This window comes from Mauremys reevesii, linkage group 1, assembly GCF_016161935.1.
Source record: "Mauremys reevesii isolate NIE-2019 linkage group 1, ASM1616193v1, whole genome shotgun sequence".
In the NCBI taxonomy this organism is placed as follows: Eukaryota; Metazoa; Chordata; order Testudines; family Geoemydidae; genus Mauremys; species Mauremys reevesii.
The window spans coordinates 232,698,996-232,715,632 of NC_052623.1; the positions used below are offsets into that span (position 1 = coordinate 232,698,996).

At 44.1% G+C, this 16,637-nt stretch overlaps 1 protein-coding gene across 1 annotated transcript in view; it reads right to left on the bottom strand.

Annotated features, from left to right (window-relative positions):
* The window catches only part of BORCS5 (BLOC-1 related complex subunit 5), a 133,487-nt gene that overhangs the window by 22,525 nt on the left and 94,325 nt on the right, over positions 1-16,637 (bottom strand). Inside the window, exon 3 of the mRNA XM_039520592.1 lies at positions 12,518-12,675. Within this exon, the coding sequence (XP_039376526.1) occupies positions 12,518-12,675 (158 nt within the window). The remainder of the gene's footprint in view (positions 1-12,517; positions 12,676-16,637) is intronic.

Consider the following 16,637-nt stretch of genomic DNA (forward strand, 5'->3'; position numbering starts at 1 on the left):
AAAAGCATCCAAACAAACTTGTATTGGTTTACAAAACAGTTTTCAGTTAAACTGGTACAACTTCAAGCCCATAGGGCTTGTCTACACACAACAGTTGTGCCACTTCACTATACTGGTTTAGTTAAAGCAGTACAACCCTCCCTAGTGCGGACGCAGTTACACCAGTATAAAGGTGGCTTTACAGGAATAAGCTCTACCAGTATAAGCCTTGGTCTACACTACAAACTTTGGTCAACCTAAGTCAGCTTGTGTAGACCTAGTTATGAATGTGCCTACACCAAAATTTGTCTCCTGCCAACACATGCATCCCATTACAGCGATACAATAAAACCACCTCCTTGATGCAGAGCCACAAATCGACCTCCTTAGGTCAGAGCCATGCAGAGAAAACACTGCATTAGTTGTGTCGACCCTAAGAGTCCTCCAGCAGCTCTCCCACAATGCCCCTGACCTCATGACAATGGCTGCTCCAGTAACAATTTTGAACTCCATTGCCCTGGGGTCACAGAGACAAGACGCCCACCTACCTGTTTTTGAAATGCCTTTTCCCGATTGCCTACCTTGGTAAGCACACCTACCAGCTCACTTCGGCTGTGTGCATCTAACTGTGCCAGCTCCAAACAAAGAGAACACGTTACTAGACAAGTTCCTGCCTGGAGCAGGAAAGGAATCTTCCGTCTCCATAACCTATGGGGAGAAGAGGCGGTGCAAGCACAACTATGGAACAGCCACAAAAATACTGACATCCAATGGGGTGTCTGTCTCTTTTAATCAGTAGCCTCTGGTATGGTGACCTCGAGAGATCCTTCTTCCATGACTTCCAAACATCTGACCCTTATCAGGAAAAGAAAGAAGCAGACTGAGGGAGGATATGTTTGGTGAGCTCCTCTAGGCCTCTATGGCCTCAGCTCATGAGCACAATGAGTAGAGTGGCCATGTGACTTGACCATGGAGGAGGCTTGAGAATTAAGGGTTTGGTTGTTCCATGAGAGGGGAAAAAGGACCAAGAGGCACATCAGGAAATGTACCAGGCAACAAACTAACACATTGCAGAGCACTTCTGATATACATGTCCAAAGACCCCTGAATCAGTAGCCTTTCCAATCTTTGGAGAATTGCATGGGCAATTCTCCCAATACCACTCAAAATAATAGATGGGAGCATGGTGTACATCTCTACCTCTACCACTCCACGCTGGGAAAAACAAGGAGAACTATACGCCAACCTGTGAAAACACAGGCTCAGACACATCTGTGATGTTACACCCCATATTCTTTATGGAAATATGCTTATGATATGGATATGGCATAACTGAGGTATATTTTATGCAAGATGGGTCTTGTAAGATATCATTGGAAAGGTTATGATTTACTGAATATGATTATCCAATTTGTATGCATGTATCATTTCTGAATCTGAAGTTCGGAATATTAACTATGTAACAATTACAACTGTGTGTGTATTTGGGAGACACCCATCAGACAACAGGCCCCATCAGCCTTGATGGGTCATTAGGAAGAAACAATAAGACTTTGAAGATACTAATCTCTCTCCTTCCTGAGAGGTGCCCTGGGACATAGCTGTGACACTAATAGGTCAGGTGGTCCTGTCACCTGGTACTAAACACCAGCTTGGACTTCTAGTAATTTTCCACTAAAAGGAGGGGGAGATCAAGACTGGGAAACAAGAGATTCCCGCCTCATGTAAATCTCATTTAAGACTGCGGATTAAGGCAAACAGGGTTCTTCTCCATTGCCTTCTTGCCCAAGAAGAAAGACTGCTGCAAGTGCCTGAAGAGACAAAGGAACTGAGCTGTGGGAAAGGAGAGGGCTGAGTCCAGACCGAGACAGAGAAGTCAAGCCTGTGAAGAGAAATACCTGGAATTCTAAGCTACAGAAACTCTGCAATTTGCCTAAAACAACATTTAGGGTGAGAAATTACTTCTTGAAACCAGTCTCTTTAAGATCTTAAGCTTAATATGAGTATTTTGTTTTATTTGCTTAGTAATCTGCTTTGGTCTGTTTGCTATCCCTTATAATCACTTAAAATCTGCCTTTTACAGTTAATAAACTTGTTTTTGTTAATTATTAACAAGTTTGTGCAATTCCTAATGGGGAGAGAAGTTGTGCATATCATCCTCCACATTAAGGAAGGGAGCGAATTTATGAGCTTACGTTATACAGATTTCTCTACAGTGCAAGACAATATTATTTTGGATGTACTTTCGAGAGGGGAGCTGCACTTGAGTGCTGGACGATTTCCTAGCTGAGTCTTCCCATAGAGCGCTGTTTGCAGACTGTGTGATTCTACAGCTGGTGCATCCCTACCTGTGTGTGTGTGCTGCCAGAGGCCGGAGAGCCTCATTCAGCAAAACACGGAGAGGGAGCCCAGGCTAATGGAGCAAGCAGGCTCAGTGAAATCCCAATATATCAGATGGCACCCCAGAAAGGGGGGTCCAACCCGTCACAACAATTACTGTTTACTTCAAATTTGAATGTGAGGATTTAAATTATGGTTCATGTTGGCATGCTGTTTTTATCTTGTATGTTTGTTTGCATTTTACTTTTGTTGCCCTGGTTTTTTGTATACAAAAGTTCTATTTCTGGAAACTCAAATTATCTTTACCAGTTTACACCACACATTGAGGAATTCATTGCGGGGGCCAATAACCCACCCAGATTTCCTAGTTTGTACCATACATTACAGAATTTACAGCAGCAGGCAATAACAGACACATGCATAACATGTTCATCAGAAAACATTTAAATGTGCCTAACTATTAAAATTGTCGTTTAAGGCCTCCTTGAGCTGTACAGCTCCATGATACGTTCTTCTAATAGCCCTTGTGTATGGTGGTTCAAATTCAGCAGACAGCCACTCCACCTAACTCCTCCACCCTGGCAGTAGCTTTTCACTTTTCGCCTCACAGATATTATGGAGCACACAACATGCAGCAATAACAATGAGGCTATTTCCCTCACTGAGATCCAATCTAGTGAGCAGATAACGACAGCATCCCTTCAGTTTACCAAAAGCATAATTCCAGTCATTCTGCACTTGCTAAACCAGTAGTTGAATCTTTCCTTGGTGCTGCTGAGGTGGCCAATTACAGCTACCTAAGCCAGGGAAACAAGGGATAGGCTGGATCCCACAGAATCAGTAACTGGCATTTCAACTTCCCCAATGATAATGCACCAGCTGAGGAGATGTATCCATGCTTGCAAAGTCCTGTGTTCTTAAGGATGCAGATGTCATGCACATTCCCTGACTGGTCCACACTGATAACAGTGATGCATCTCCGGTGATACAGGGTTTGCAAAACCACAGGAAAGTATGCCTTTCTGTTGATAATCTCAATGGCAAGGTGGGCTGGTGCCAGAATAGGGATATGCATGCCATCTATCATGCAGTTTGGAAGCCCTAATCCATTCAATATCTCCTGCATTTTACAGAGAGTCACAATCCAGTATAGCAAGAGACAATTAAGAGCCTTACTCTCTTGGATAACAATAGCCCTTACTGTGGATTTTCCAAACCGAACTAATTACCCATTGACTGGTAGCAATACGGCGGTGCCACAAGTATTCAGAGCAGAATCCCCCCTTGCTTCTCCACTACCAATGTAGCTGTCATTCTGGTGTGCATGTGCTGGAGGGTGGGTTGAGCTCAGCACACAGATCCTGGAACATGGCCTTTAGCATTCAAAAATGTTGCAGCCACTGCTTGTTTTCCCAACCCCCCAATATGATGCAATCCCACCAATCAGTGCTCATTTTTCTAGGCCAGAAGCAGTGGCGTGGAGCTGTTCCATGAATACCAGCAACAGCCTCGCCTTTTTTATTTTGCTGTGCCCATCAGCATCCAGTTATTGTGCTTGAACATCTCTGCATTGTCCTCATCACACACACACAGTTCTGCAAATAAAGGGCAATTGTGTGTCCTGTATCAGCAACACTCATGAGAATTGTGCTGAACTATGTAGGGTCCACACTTCTGCCAGAAAGATGGCAGAGACTGAAAAGCATAATGCAGGACTGTGGGAGGTTGTTGTTGTTTTTTTAAATGGCACAAAATTATAGGATGGGTTAAGCATCATTGGATGGAGAAAGTGGCATGGTGGGAACTTGATCCCTAGCCCTCAGAAATCCATGGGCAAATGGATGGTATCCCACAAAGCACTACGAAAATGTCCCACAAGGCACTGAGCTGGATGGCAGTTCAGAGCCCACTGGGATCCCTATCCATGGTGTAATATATTTTACATCAATGCAACCGCTCGTGCATACACACACCAACCAAGTATCCAAGGTGCAGGTGCCTAAGCAATATACAACAGCTGATGGCTGTACACCGAGGCAACTTGTGTCAAAAAAGTCTGTAGTATAGAGCTGGCCTAAGGGATCTTTAATAGGGGTCTTGCAGAGTGGTTTAACTAGGGTTATGTCTTCATTGCCAAAAAAGGAAGGGTTTTTTTTTTTGGTTTAGGTTTTTGTTTGTTTGTTTTTTTACAGTCAGACAGCTATCTCACTCTAAAAACCCAGTGAAGACAAGTTGCAGGTGATTTTTACTGCACTGTTATTAGGTGAGGTCAACAACGTACCCCAATCTATGGTTGACCTTTCTTAGGCCTAGTCTGTTATTTTGGAATTAGCCGAGTTAATTTGAAAAAAAAATGATTCCGTCCACATGACCAAACCGGCTTTTTTGATTTAAAGGGCTCTTTAAATCGATTTCTGTACTCCACCTTGGCAAGTGGAGTAGCGCTTAAATCGAGATCGCAATCCCAGGTTAAAGGTATTGTGGATGCAATTCAACGTTATTGGCCTCCGGGAGCTATCCCAGAATGTTCCCTTGTGACCGCTCTGGACAACACTCTCAACTCCGATGCACTAGCCAGGTGGGCAGGAAAAGCCCCGGGAACTTTTGAATTTCATTTCCTGTTTGGTCACCATCAGCACAGGTGACTGTAAGCACACTCCACTATCACAGGTGACCATGCAGAGTCCACCATCACAAGAGATCACACAGTCCCGGATTCGCAGACGAGCTCCAGCATGGTCCGAATGGGAGGTACTGGATCTCATTGCATGTTGGGGAGACAAGTCTGTTATGGCAGAACTATGTTCCAAAAAAAGGAATGCAAATACGTATGCTAAAGTCTCCAGGGCCATGACGGAAAGAGGCTACTCCAGGGACACAGAGCGGTGTCGTACAAAAATCAAGGAGCTCAGGCAAGCGTACCAAAAAGCCAGGGAGGCAAACGGGCGCTCTGGGTCACAGCCCCATACATTCCGCTTTTACTGTGAGCTCCATGCAATTATGGGGGGTGATGCCACCACTACCCCACCACTGTCCGTGGACACTTGCAAGGGGGGAGTTGCACAGAGCGAGGAGGAAGAGTTATTGGAGGATGAAGAGGAGGACGGTGGACAGGCAGCAAGTGGGGAATCCGTTTCCCCCCCTCTGCAGGAACTATGCTTAATGCTGGAGCCAATAGCCTCCCCCCCACTCTCAAGGCGGGCTCCCGGACCATGGCCCTGGAGAAGGTACTTCTGGTGAGTGAGAGCTTGATTGGAGCCAAGCGGTGGGGGGGACAGGGGGGAAACTCAGCCGTGTTGGGCTGTTCGCTTATAGTTTAAAGGGCTCATCCCTGCTCAGAGCCTCAAGGGAGCCATGCGGTGGGTGTTGGGTGACGTGATCATCCCAGAGAGCCCACAGGCCCTCCTTTATGACAAACCCACCAGGCACTGCTTGCTATGGGAAAGGGGTCCCACCAGTTTGAAAACACTGAAATGAATGTAGAAGAAGCAGAACCCCGCATGCCCTAGGCTGCCTGCAAGCTGAATTCTGTTGCCCGGCTCTGTGTGATGGCTTACTCATACCAAAGTGTCCCCTTTGTTCTCTGAAATGTATATTTTAAAATACTACCCTCCCTTTTTCTCGTCCCGCAGATGCAAATGTTTCAACCCGGGCCCTATCTACTCCGTCCCAGAGGTTGGTCCAGATTAGAAGGTGGAAAAAACGAAGTCGGGAAGACACGTTCACTGAGCTCATGCAGTCTTCCCGCACTGATAGGGCCCAGCTGAATGCATGGAGGCAAACAATTGCAGAATCCCGTAAAGCGTTACAGGAACACGAAGAGAGGAGGGACGCGCGCAATGAGAGCAGCCAGGACGCTATGGTCAAGCTCATGGGGGAGCAAACTGACATGCTCCCCTGTATGGTGGATCTAATGCGGGAAAGGCAGCAGGAGCACAGACTGCCGCTGCAGCCCCTGTGTAACCGTCCTCCCTCCTCCCCAAGTTCCATAGCCTCCTCACCCAGATGCCCAAGAACACGAGTGGGGAGGCTACGGGGACCCACACACTCAACCCCAGAGGATCACCCAAGCAGCAAAAAGCTGGCATATGCAAATTTTTTATTTGGTTTCTCGACTTGTCCTTGCCCCCTCCTCCACCCCCTAACCCAAACCCCCTCCCCTCCCCCAGTCTGCCTTCTGATTTCTCTCAATGTGTTGTGCAACAAATAATAAAGAACAGTTTTTAAACAATTTAGACTTTATTTCCTTTCATATATATAGGGGGCAGGTACCTTCAAGAGAAACAAACACAACTGTCACACCGTATCCTGACCACTCATGAAACTGGCTTTCAAAGCTTCTCTGATGCGCCCTGTTGTCCGGCTGTGTGAAATTGGCCACCAGGCGAGTTGCCTCAATCTCCCACCCCACCATAAACGTCTCCCCCTTACTCTCACAGAGATTGTGGAGCACGCAACAAACAGCAATTACAATTGGAATATTGGTTGTGCTGAGATCTAACCGAGTCAGTAAACTGCGCCAGCGCGCTTTCAAACGTCCAAAAGCACATTCTACCACCATTCTGCACTTACTCAGCCTATAGTTGAACAGCTCCTTACTACTGTCCAGGGTGCCTGTGTAGGACTTCATGAGCCATGGCATCAACGGGTAGGCTGGGTCCCCAAGGATAACTCTAGGCATTTCAACATCCCCAACAGTCATTTTCTGGTCTGGGAAGTAAGTCCCTTCCTGCAGCTGTTCAAACAGACCAGAGTTCCTGAAGATGCGAGCGTCATGCACCTTTCCCAGCCATCCCACGCTGATGTTGGTGAAACGTCCCTTGTGATTCACCAGTGCTTGCAGCACCATGGAAAAGTATCCCTTGCGGTTTATGTACTGGCCACCACGGTATGCCGGGGCCAAGTTGGGGATATGCGTTCCGTCTGTCGCCCCGCTGCAGTTAGGGAACCCCAGCGCATTAAAGCCATCCACAATGGTCTGCACATTTCCCAGAGTCACTACCCTTGATAGCACCTGGTCAGTGATAGCGTTGGCTACTTGCAGCACTGCAGCCCCAACAGTAGATTTGCCCACTCCAAACTGATTCCTGACTGACCGGTAGCTGTCGGGCGTTGCAAGCTTCCACAGGGCTATGGCCACTTGCTTCTCAACTGTGAGGGCTGCTCTCATTTTGGTGTCTTTGCGCTTCAGGGCAGGGGACAGCAAGACACAAAGTTCTATCAAAGTGGCCCTACGCATACGAAAGTTTCGCAGCACTGGGAATCATCCCAGACCTGCAACACTATGCGGTCCCACCAGTCTGTGCTTGTTTCCCAGGCCCAGAATCGGCATTCCACGGCATGAACCAGGCCCAATGCCACCATGATCTCCGAATCGCCACATGCCGTGCTTCTAGGAATGTCTGTGTCCATGTCCTCATCAGTATAGTAATTGTGTTGTCTTCGCTTCCTCGCCTGGTTTTGCAGGTACTGCACATACTGCTGGATAATGCGCGAGGTATTTAGAATGGTCAAAACTGCAGCGGAGATCTGAGCGGGCTCCATGCTTGCCGCGCTATGGCACCTACACGGATAATCCTGGAAAAAGGGTGTGAAACGAGCTGTTCGGTTCAAGATGGCCGATAAGAGGTGGTAAATGGTTGTCTTCTGTAGCTTTCACGGAGTCAGGAAGCTCGTTAGAGCTGCAAGAGTGGGAGAGCAGAGTTTGCAGCGGAAGCGTGAGCAGAGTTTGCTGCTCTGTTCACGATGGCCGAAAAACAGCAGGGACTTGTTGCCTTCTGTAGCTTCCATGGGAGCCCATGACCGACAACATGGAAAAAACGGCGGAAGCTGTGCGGCTCTGTTCACGATGGCCAAAAAAATGTCGGGGAATTGTTGCCTTCTGTAGCTTCCACGTGAGCCCAGGACAGACAACATGGAAAAAGTGGGGGAAGCTGTGCAGCTCTGTTCATGGTAGCCGAAAAAAGGCGGGAAATGGCTAGATGAATGAGTAGATAAAAAGACGAGAGGACATACGAGGTGGATTCATAGTACCAGGAGACAGGCGGTGCACCGTGCTGCACTGTCTGCTGGTAGTATGGTGTCTGCTGTAGCTTTCATGGAGGGAGAAGCAAGTGACAGCACACACCCAGAAACATCTGCGAGAATGTTTTTGCGCCATGATGCACTGGGAGTTTAACCCACAATTCCAATGGGCAGCAGAGACTGCAGGAACTGTGGAATAGCTACCACAGTGCACCGCTCCGACATTCGATGCTAGCCCCGGTACTGTGGATGCACTCTGCCGAATTCACGCGCTCTAGTGGGGACCCCCACACTCTCCCCTTCCCATCCCACCGTATCTGGGGGAGGGCCAGGGGAGGATGTCTCTGGCCTGGCTGGAGCTGCTCCAGCAGGCTGGGCAGAGCGGCTGCAGCCTGCTCTGGCGGGTCAGACCGGGTGGCGCAGCATGTTCCAGCGGGCTGGGCTGGGCAGCAAGGCCGCAGCGTGATCCAGTGCCCAGGCAGCATGGCCACAGCCTGCTCTGGGGGGCGGGGCCGAGCAGCACGGCAGCAGTCTGCCAGCCCCGGAGCTGCAGCTGCTTCGGAGGCTGGGGGGAGAGCAGCGTGGCCAGAAGCAGAGAGACTCTGGCCACACCTCTTCCCTTCTGGCTCTGCTGGCTGTGCTGCCTCTCCTTGCTCCCTCTGTTGGGGGAGAGGGGCTGTATCCCACCTCTCCCTCTCTATACCTGTTCGTAAGCCAACCCCCTTCTCTGGTGCTGCCCTATTTACTAAAAAAAATTCGGCTTATGAATGAGTATATATGGTATACTGTTTTCCCCATTTCAAATGATCTTTCTAATATGAGCTTCAAGTTCATGAAGTCATTTATCGTGGCTTTCCACGTTTGAAGCTGTATTGCTGTTCATTTCTTTCATTATCAATCTTTTATTTTATACAGCCTTGAACAACTCACAAGAGTATCTTAAAGACATGAGGCTGATTGTTCTGTATTCTTTACAATCCATCGCATTGTTCTTTTTTGGGATTTGGATACAAAGTGAGATTATAAAATCTTCCGTCAATTCTCCTGTCTCAAACATTCATTACCTCTGAGAGGGCTTTAAAGCCTTCATCCCCTATTCTTTCCAACAATTCAGCTGGTATCACATGACAAGCTATGCTTTTCCATTCAGAAGTCCTTTTATTGATGCTATGATTTCTTCACCCATTTCTGGTGGGCTCATTTGACTGGTCTCTAGTTGAGGTTTTTCAGGTCTATCATCACAATATAGTTCCTTGACATATTTTCCCCATGTCTCATTCTTGTCTTTAAGGTCTGTCATATATTATCCACTTTTTTCCTTAAGGGACATATTGATTATTTTTCTTCTGTAATCAAAGACTTATCTTTTGATATATCTCATTTTATTTGTTCTCTTTATCCAGCTGTTCAATTTTTGTGCATTTCTCATTCAACCATTTATACTTTGCTAATCTGCCTTTATTCTTTATCATTTTATTTAGTCTTTGGTGTTCCTCTTCTTCTGATGTCAATCTTTGTGCTTTTACTTTCCTTCTTTCACTCACCAGAGCAATGATTTAATGTGTTATCCAAGGGTTTTTCTTAGCTAGTAACTTCTTTCCTACATGTTTATCTGCATTAATTATCTTGCTGTAAAAAAAAATACCTTTTCAGCTGTGCAAACACCCTATTTTGATCAAAACAATCATACCCGTGTTGATACAAAAAACTGTACATAGACCAGGGCCTCAATACAGCTACTGAGCCTGCTATAGCCTAAGTTAACACCTTCCCTCAGAGTAAGATATTATGAACCAAATGAAAGCATCATAATCATTAAGTCGAGTGGTAGCCATGCCACCTACCCTGCATAAAATAAACCCATCTACAGAAAGTGAAACTGGATCAGAAGCCAGCTGTAGAGTCTACCAGTCGTTCAAATTAATTTGATACTGGACCTTGCATTCTAATGGCCAAAAGAATTACAAACTATTTGAATTAATGCACTGTACTGTCATTAAATTGGCAATTTAAATAAGTTCTGGATTTATGTGATCTGAGTCACCAACATCTGCAAGTATCTTTACATCTTGCGTAATAGCTGGCTTTATATCTTCACTCACCAAAGTAGAAAAGGGGATTTTTTTTGTTTGTTTTTTTGGCATGGTTCCCATGATATTTTGGACTCAGCACATCATGAAAACACAGCAATTCTCCAAAACAGCCCATTAATCACATTTATTATCCAGTTCATATTATGGGGTTTCTTAATCCTGAGCCAATAGAACAACAAAACAAGGTCACTGTTTATGGGGAGCTGGTACAAATTAACTACCTGCTCATCAAACTCCACCCCGTTGGTACTAAAGCGCATTTGGTCTTGGTGACACCATTTACTCTTGTCAAAAGCAACATTCCCAAGCGAGTTCCACTATGCTTTGGGTTGGATTATCCACCCATGGATATGTTTATTGACAGACATGCTGTTCTAAGAGCTCATTATGTAGGGATATTAAAGGTTTATATTAAACATGGTTTATATGAGAAATGATTTATTGATTTATTGTTAATTAATACTTTATAACTTAAGATTTATGTTAAAAGTAAATTTGTAATTCCCAGCATTTAGCCTCTAACCTGCAAGCCACCAGCTGTGTCTGTGTAAAGCCTGCTCAAAGAGATACTTGGTATAAAACTTGCTAAACATTAATTAACTCTAAGTAAGCCAAAACAGTAGATGTTATAGTATATAGATAGAGACCCCCACCCCCTGTAAATTTTCATCTCACTTTATCTTTGCTTGTTAAAAGACAGGGAGTCTCACATAAATTGGTAACACCCCAAAAAGTAAAGAGACAGTGAAATAGATGTGATTAAGATAAAGAATGTATGTGAATGAATGGTTAGGGAGGTACCAGCCCGAAGAATTCAGTGTCCGCTGAAGAAGGTGTCAAGTGGGATCAACTAGATGACCCCCGGAGGGCAAACTGGAATCCACCCACCACACCTCAAAGGAAGGAAAAACAAAGCATCTGACAACATGGAGCCAGCCACCTGCTGATTGATTTAGCAACAGCAAAATGAAGCAACTCTCATGAACTGACATAGGAATAAATTCCTATAAAACTGGACTCTAAAGACTGAGGACTTTGAGTCTATGGTTCTGCTGCCAGCCTCCAGGAGCATCAGATGCATCTGACACAGACTCGGCTCCATCCTCAAGACCAAGATACCTGGCCAGTAACTTGGCATGAGCAACATCTAGGCTGGTAACTATAACATCTATACAGAACCTGAATGAATGATTGTGTGAATGAATGTGTGTGTGTGTGTATAAGAAATAAGTAGTAAAACAACGTTGTTTACTGTTGTCTTTTGTTTTGTTATGGTATTTACAATAAATGTGGCATCTTTGCCTTATCCCTCCTAATAAGATCCTGCTGGTTTTTATTATATTGGTATAACATTTCACCCTTGCACTGTACCTTAACTTCTGAAATCTGTACAGTCTTATGGCCATTGACAACACTAGTAAGTATACATACAAGAATAATCCAGTTGCAGGCTTCAAGGTGTATGCTGTTTGCATCAGGAATAATTTCCTTCCCATGTGTGCCATTGCTTAACTGACCAGGTCATTGATTCTCAAACATTGGCTTAGTTATAAGCCGTGCTCCATGAAGCCCTTTTTGCTGGTCTCCATATTGAATCACTTTGAGAATTAACCAGCTGGGGTTAACAGGCACTGGGAGAGAAGGAGGGTCCACAAGAGATTCTCTCACAAAACGGCACGCAGTAAACAAGGAAAGTTTGAGAACCATGTTGGGCATGTGCATTAGAAGTGCAGGTCAGTGAACATTTGCCTCGAATGTCAGGAACTGGACACTACATAAGGCAGGATATTGGTCCAACGATCTAGTCTCATATGACAAATCTTTCACCAGTAAGGTTTAGGGTGCCCATTGCTCAAGCCAAGGGGATACTCAGTCTCACACACACACACACACACACACACACACACACACACACACTTACTTACTTACCTTTAAAGTTTCTCTTTGAAAGAAGAACCTAAGGGATTACTGCAAATGACTTAAGGTGATAGATAGCAAGCACTGCTATAGCTGTTGAGCTAGTCCTAGTTCAACCCCAGCTATCTCCCTCTCTGAAAGCATACACCTATTGTACAGCATACCTCTTTGATTCGTTTCACTAAAGCATTCTGATCAAAGGCAACAGCTTCTGCACATTGATGAAGGTGATCTTGGTATCGTAGGCACAGCTGTAACACTTGCTGAGAGTCCAGCTTCTCCAATTTGCTGTTTGTAGGGGAAGTCTGCCCACTGAGCAGTCCTAGAAGAGATGGGAAATAATGGAATTAATCTGACTGCTTAAACAGCTAATAACACACAACTGAGCTGTGAAAGATCAGCAGTGGAACAAACCTGCCAAAAAGAAGGAAACCTTTAAGAGGTAATTAAAATTAATTCAGGATTAAAAACTATTAGATGGCGTTGGATGATGTAATATAGTCGAGAGAAGAAAGAGGGGGGGACGGACCAAAAGTGTGTACTGAAAAGATGCAGCTAAAATAAATAATGCAATATAAAAAAATGCTAAAACAGGATCCTTGACATAATTTAAACATATTCTAAGTGCAACAGCACAATTTCAGATAGCATGATTTGCTGGTGGTGGGTTACCTAAGAATTTAAATCCCCTTCCTTCCTCCTCAAACAATTCCCCACTTTTAATAATTCCCCCAACATTTTCAAATTTTGGAAGGGGAGGAAAGAGGTAAGCTTTGAAACATTCCCAAAAGGTCATCAGATTCAGGCTATTTTGGACCAAAAAGACAATACTGCCAACCACAAGAGTTTCCATGTCACGAGTCAGGCCTCCACAAAGAAAATAATGAGTTGAAATCTTCTTTTAAAAAAAAGGAGGCAGGGGCCTGTATTTTTTCTTTGCTTTCTGCTTTTGAGACTCCAGAATGCTATTGAGTCATGTTTTCAAGCTTTCCTCCACAATCCTGAGGACTAGACATTCACTTTTTTCTTTAAATGAAAGTTGAGATTCTCAACTAATCACATGACTCGAGAGACTGAGACTCATGATAAAAATGTGAGTTGGCAACACTGGGAAATCAACTTCCAGAGTTGTGGGGCCCTCACAGAGAATACTCTTCTAAGCAATCCCATATTATTTGTATCAAAAGGAGTCTAACTTGAGATCCTCTTCTGATTTCAACTGTGGCAGTTTGATATAACTTTTTTTTTATAAGGAAGAAATTATACTAGTACTACTAAGCTCCTCCTTGTACTATTTCCTACTGTTTTGTTCTAGTTTAATGCTGGTTTAGTTAAACTTTTTCCCTGTTCAGGCTAAGCACACCTTCTAGCACTGGAGCTGGGATAGGCAAATACCACAAACAGTTTTCCGATAATATCTGTCAGAACTGCTAAATAAATTTAGTTTGACTGCACTTCCATCTCTTTTGTGCTCATTGCCTGTGAGTATTCACAGGCAATCTAGTTTACTGTCAGGAATATCCATTGAAAAAAGCAAACAAACAGAGAAGGCAGATTTCAAATCGATAATTGTGAGTATTTTGAATCAGAAACTACTTGTAAGAGTCCACCCAGCCAGGAAATTGAAACAATGCTATATGACCAATATGCCTGTTAGAAACAGCTGGAATTTCAAATATCAAATACTTGCCAGAAAATGGTTTATGAACAAGCTACAGATCAAGAATCAACTTGTTTGACAAATAAACTTGAGAAAAAATACATCTGGTTACAGATCAGTCACAATCAGAAATAAAAGAATTATTTATTCTACTAAATTAGCCATCAGTTATTTAATTAGCTCTACTTAGCAGTATCTATTAGAGAAAAAAGTTCCACAACAGAGGTTCCCTCAACAGAGTCTAGTTTCTCTCCTCCCAAAATCATCCTTCCCTCACCTCACTGCCTGTCAGAATTCATCCTTTTGCCCCAACTTTGTGCCCAATACAGTTGCTTGGGTTGATAAAAACTAAACGTATGTCACTGAAACCATATTAACACAGTGAGTAATGGTCTTTGTCATTTACATTCTGAAAGACAAACCAACCTCAGGTGAAATCCTGGTTCCACTGAATTTAATGGAAAAACTCCCATAGACTTCAGTGGGCCCAGGAGGATTTCACCCTTGATTCTCGAATAGTAAAGCTTGTGTATAATTTTAATCTCACTGAAGCGGATAGGATTCCTTATGTGTGTGACTTAAACAGATCCAGATCTAAAACATGCTTGAACTCCAAACTTCTCAAAAGTAATGAGAGCAAACATCTCATGACACAGAACCAGGATAAAGTCTGACTAGCATGGCCAGCTTGTGTCTTACAGGATGTTCACATAGGCACGACATAGCATTCCCCATCCTAGATCAGACCACTGGTCACTGAGGTGCCATCCTGCTCTTGGAAGCAGCCAAAAACCTGATGCCCCAGGCCAAATAATTTCATTTAGACTCATAGACTTTAAGGTCAGAAGGGACCATTATGATCATCTAGTCTGACCTCCTGCACAATGCAGGCCACACAATCTCACCCATCCACTTCTATAACAAACCCCTAACCTATGTCTGAGTTACTGAAGTCCTCAAATTGTGGTTTGAAGACCTCAAGCTGCAGAGAATCCTCCAGCAAGTGACCCGTGCCCCATGCTGCAGAGGAAGGTGAAAAACCTCCAGGGCCTCTGCCAATCTGCCCTGGAGGAAAATTCCTTCCCGACCCCAAATATGGCGATCAGTTAAACCCTGAGCATGTGGGCAAGACTCACCAGCCAGCACCCAGGAAAGAATTCTCTGTAGTAACTCAGATCCCATCCCACCTAACATCCCATCACAGACCACTGGGCATACTTACCTGCTGATAATCAAAGATCAATTGCCAAATTAATTTCCCAAATTAGGCTATCCCATCATACCATCCCTTCCATAAACTTATCAAGCTTAGTCTTAAAGCCAGATATGTCTTTTGCCCCTACTACTCCCCTTGGAAGGATGTTCTAGAACTTCACTCCTCTAATGGTTAGAAACCTTCGTTTAATTTCAAGTCTAAGCTTCCTAGTGTCCAGTTTATATCCATTTGTTCTTGTGTCCACATTGGTACTAAGCTTAAATAATTCCTCTCCCTCCCTAATATTAATCCCTCTGATATATTTATAAAGAGCAATCATATCCCCCCTCAACCTTCTTTTGGTTAGGCTAAACAAGCCAAGCTCTTTGAGTCTCCTTTCATAAGACAGGTTTTCCATTCCTTGGATCATTCTAGTAGCCCGTCTCTGAACCTGTTCCAGTTTGAATTCATCCTTCTTAAACATGGGAGACCAGAACTGTACACAGTATTCCAGATGAGGTCTCACCAGTGCCTTGTATAACGGTACTAACACCTCCTTATCTTTGCTGGAAATACCTCGCCTGATGCATCCTAAAACTTACATTTATTATTGCTCACTCACCAACCTCCAACCAGTAGAGGAGAAGCTACATATCGTTTAGGATATTGAAGTTTAAGGTTAAAGTTTTGTATAGGTATTTGGGGAACTTTCATAGATTCATAAATTGTAGGGCTGGAAGGGACCTCAAGAGGCCATCGAGTCCAGTCCCCTGCCCTCATGGCAGGACCAAATACTGTCTAGACCATCCCTGATAGACATTTATCTAACCTACTCTTAAATATCTCTTTTCAAGCTGTTTGTTGGAATTTGCAAAGACAGCTAGGATAAAGACTGCAACATGGATAACATGTTCCTTTTATGGCTCTTAAGCTTATAGACATATCTTGTATCAGTTCCGTACTGTGAAAAGCAATTAAAAGATACTTAAAATATAAGAAAGAGCCTATAACTCACTACCCAGGATATCATGGGCTGAAGTGAAAGAGGAGGAATGTTAACTGTTCAGATAGAGTTTATTTATTAAAACAATACATCATAGAATCATAGTGTTAGAAGGGACTGCAAGGGTCATCTAGTCTACCCCGCAGTGTTTCATCACTGGTTGAAATACAATCCAGCACCAGTTTATGAGGTAGCAATAAAAAAACAAGTAGTGTAAATCAGTTCAAGAAGAGCTGGATGCTGTTTTTTGAGGGGGTGGGGATAGGATTCAGCGCCTCTCTAGGATTTCTGGACTCAGGTTGATGACGTGTGCCATTAACAGGTAAATTTAACTCACATGGCAATCTTCCATCCATCTGAAAAACAATCAGAGTTAGTACCAACAGGCTGAAATGGGCATGTGATGTTCTCTGTTGGACTAGCTGC